The sequence below is a fragment of the Eimeria tenella genome, genomic scaffold (assembly GCF_000499545.2).
Source record: "Eimeria tenella Houghton genomic scaffold, Eth_scaff2369, whole genome shotgun sequence".
Taxonomy (NCBI): domain Eukaryota; phylum Apicomplexa; class Conoidasida; order Eucoccidiorida; family Eimeriidae; genus Eimeria; species Eimeria tenella.
Genome location: NW_013542231.1, coordinates 438 through 2,823, shown reverse-complemented (window position 1 = coordinate 2,823; position 2,386 = coordinate 438). Strand labels below are relative to the sequence as shown.

The 2,386-nt window shown below is 57.7% G+C and overlaps 1 protein-coding gene across 1 annotated transcript in view; it reads right to left on the bottom strand.

Annotated features, from left to right (window-relative positions):
* Positions 1-220: 220 nt before the first annotated feature.
* Positions 221-2,386, bottom strand: part of ETH_00038520 (nuf2 family domain-containing protein, putative) — a gene marked incomplete at both ends in the record, with an annotated part of 2,297 nt that continues 131 nt past the window's right edge. Inside the window, 6 exons of the mRNA XM_013374905.1 lie at positions 221-442; positions 872-1,041; positions 1,142-1,244; positions 1,525-1,711; positions 2,022-2,108; positions 2,204-2,386. Coding sequence (XP_013230359.1) covers positions 221-442; positions 872-1,041; positions 1,142-1,244; positions 1,525-1,711; positions 2,022-2,108; positions 2,204-2,386 — 952 coding nt within the window. The remainder of the gene's footprint in view (positions 443-871; positions 1,042-1,141; positions 1,245-1,524; positions 1,712-2,021; positions 2,109-2,203) is intronic.

The window sequence follows — 2,386 nt, the reverse complement described above, 5'->3', positions numbered from 1 at the left end:
CTGGGCCCCCCCTTTAATAGACCTACAGGGGGCCTCTGTAGGTTTATTACGGGGGCCCCCAGGGGGGCCCCTGGAGTTCAATTACAGGGGCCCCCAGGGGGCCCCTGCAGGCTCATTGCAGGGGCCCCCGGGCGGGGCCCTGTAGGCTTATTGCAGGGGACCCCAGGGGGCCCCCTGTAGGCCTATTACAGGGGCCCCCATGGGGGCCCCTGTAGGTTTATTAGAGGGGCCCCCAAGGGGGCTCCTGTAGGCTTATGAGGATTACCTCTAAGTGATTGTGCTGGTGTTCTGTTAGTATTCTTTCAGCCTTGAGGGCCTTCTTTAGGGCTCGAGCAACTTGCTGCTGCAGCAGCTGCTGCTGCTGCCGCTGCTTGCTGAGGCTGCTCAGGCGCGTGTCTTGTCTTCGCTGCTCCTCCTGCAGCTCCAGCCGCTTCTGTCTCAGCTGAACAGCAGCAGCAGCAGCAGCAGTCAAAGCAACTGCAGCAGCGGCAGCGAAGGCAGTTGAAGCAGCAACAGCAGCAGCAAAGGCAGAAGCAGCAGCAGCGGCGGCGAAAAACAGAGCAGCTGCACCGGGAACAGCAGCGAAGGCAGCAGCAACAGCAGCCAAGGTACATGCAGCAGCAGCAGTGCCCCCAGCAACGCATGTCGCACCAGCACTCTCAACAGCAACTGCAGCAACAACTGCAAGAGCAGCAGCAGCAAACGCAGCAGCTAAAACAGCAGCAGCAGCAGAGAATGCAGCAGCAGCTGAAGCGCCTCCAGCAGCTAATACAGCAGCAGCAGCTAATGCAGTAGCAGCAGCAGCTAATGCAGCAGCAGCAGAGGCAGCAGCAGCAGAAGCAGCAGAAGCAGCAGAAGCAGCAGCTCTTACTTTGTTTGGGCTGTGTACGATCTGGTCCATGTAATCTTCCCGTTGCTGCTGCAGCCGCAGCAGCTCTTGTGCTGCTTCTTGCAGCTCCTGCCGTAGACGCTGCTGCTGCTTCTGCTGCAGGCTCCTCTTGTCTTCGGTGCTGCGCAGCTCCACTTCAAGCGAAGACACCGCTGCAGCAGCAGCAGCAACAGCAGCAGCAGCAGCAGCTGCGTCCAAATAAGGAGCAGCAGCAGTGATGTCAGCAGCAGCAGCAGCAGCAGCAGCTCGTACTGTTTCGTAGCGCCTGCAGCTCTTTGTGGAGAAGAGCTGCGTGCTGCTGCTGAGCGTCTCTGTCGGCCTTGAGCTGCTGCAGCTGCTGCTCTGTCTGGCGCAGCTGCAGCAAAAGAGAAACCCAAAAACCAGCCAAGATCTTGCAGCAGCAGCAGCAAAAGCAGCAGAGAAGCGTCAGCAGCAGCGAGAGCAGCAGCAGCAGAGATACGCATGAGGAGCTCCCATTCCCTCTAATCCACAGGAACAAGCAGCAGCAGCAACTCCCGCAGCAGCAGCAGCAACCGTAGCCGCAGCAACCGCAGCAGCAGCACCCCTTGCAGCAGCAGCAACCGCAGCAACAGCAGCCGCAGCAGCAGCAGCCTCAGCAGCAGCAGCAGCAGCACCTCGTCTTCCGCCCTTGCTGCTGCCAGCTGGTGCTGCTGCAGCGCCTCAGCCAGCGGCAGCGCAGCAGCAGCAACAGCATCTCTAGCAGCTAGGAAGCAGCAAAGAGCAGCAGACAGCCGTAGCGCAGTTTGTGGGGTGGGGGAGAAGACAAAGGCTCTGCTGAAGTCCGCCAACCCCAGCACTCCCCTGCGAATAAATAAATAAACAAATAAATAAATAAATGTTTATTTATTTATTTATTTATTTAAAATCAATTAATGCTGAGATGGAGATGCAATTTGCAAGTGGAAAGACGCAGGACGCCGCTCACGGCGGTGCAAAAGGGTTTAGGGTTTAGGGTTTAGGGTTTGCAGCTGGCCAGCTTCTGGCAGCCAGAAGGGTCTAGAGTTTAGACTTTAGGGTTTAGGAAGCCAAGCAAGCTTGGGGGCTGGGGTTTGCACTTGCTAGCTCGTAACAAAGGGCCTGGGCCTTAGGGTTTAGGGTTTAGGGTTTGCACTTGGCTAGCTTCTGGCAGTAGCGAAACCAGCGAAGGTTCCCGATGCCCTTCAGGTGGGTGCGGCCCTCCAGAGTCAAGAAGGGGCGGCTGAGCAGCAAGAACAAATAATAAACGATAAATAATAAGCAGCAGCAGCAGCAGCAGCAGCAGCAGCAGCAGCAGCAGCAGTAGCAGCAGCCGACCTGTCGGGCGCAGCAGCCTTGGCCTCCCCCGCTGCCTCTTCAACTCGGATTTGTGTCATTGAAAGTCCAAAAACAAATTTAATTGCTGCTGACAGCAGCCCCTGGACTTCTTCAGCCTGGGGGCTTTTCCAGAGGCTTTCGGGGCACTCCAGCCCGCGCCGCAGCAGCTCGCGCTTCACCTCC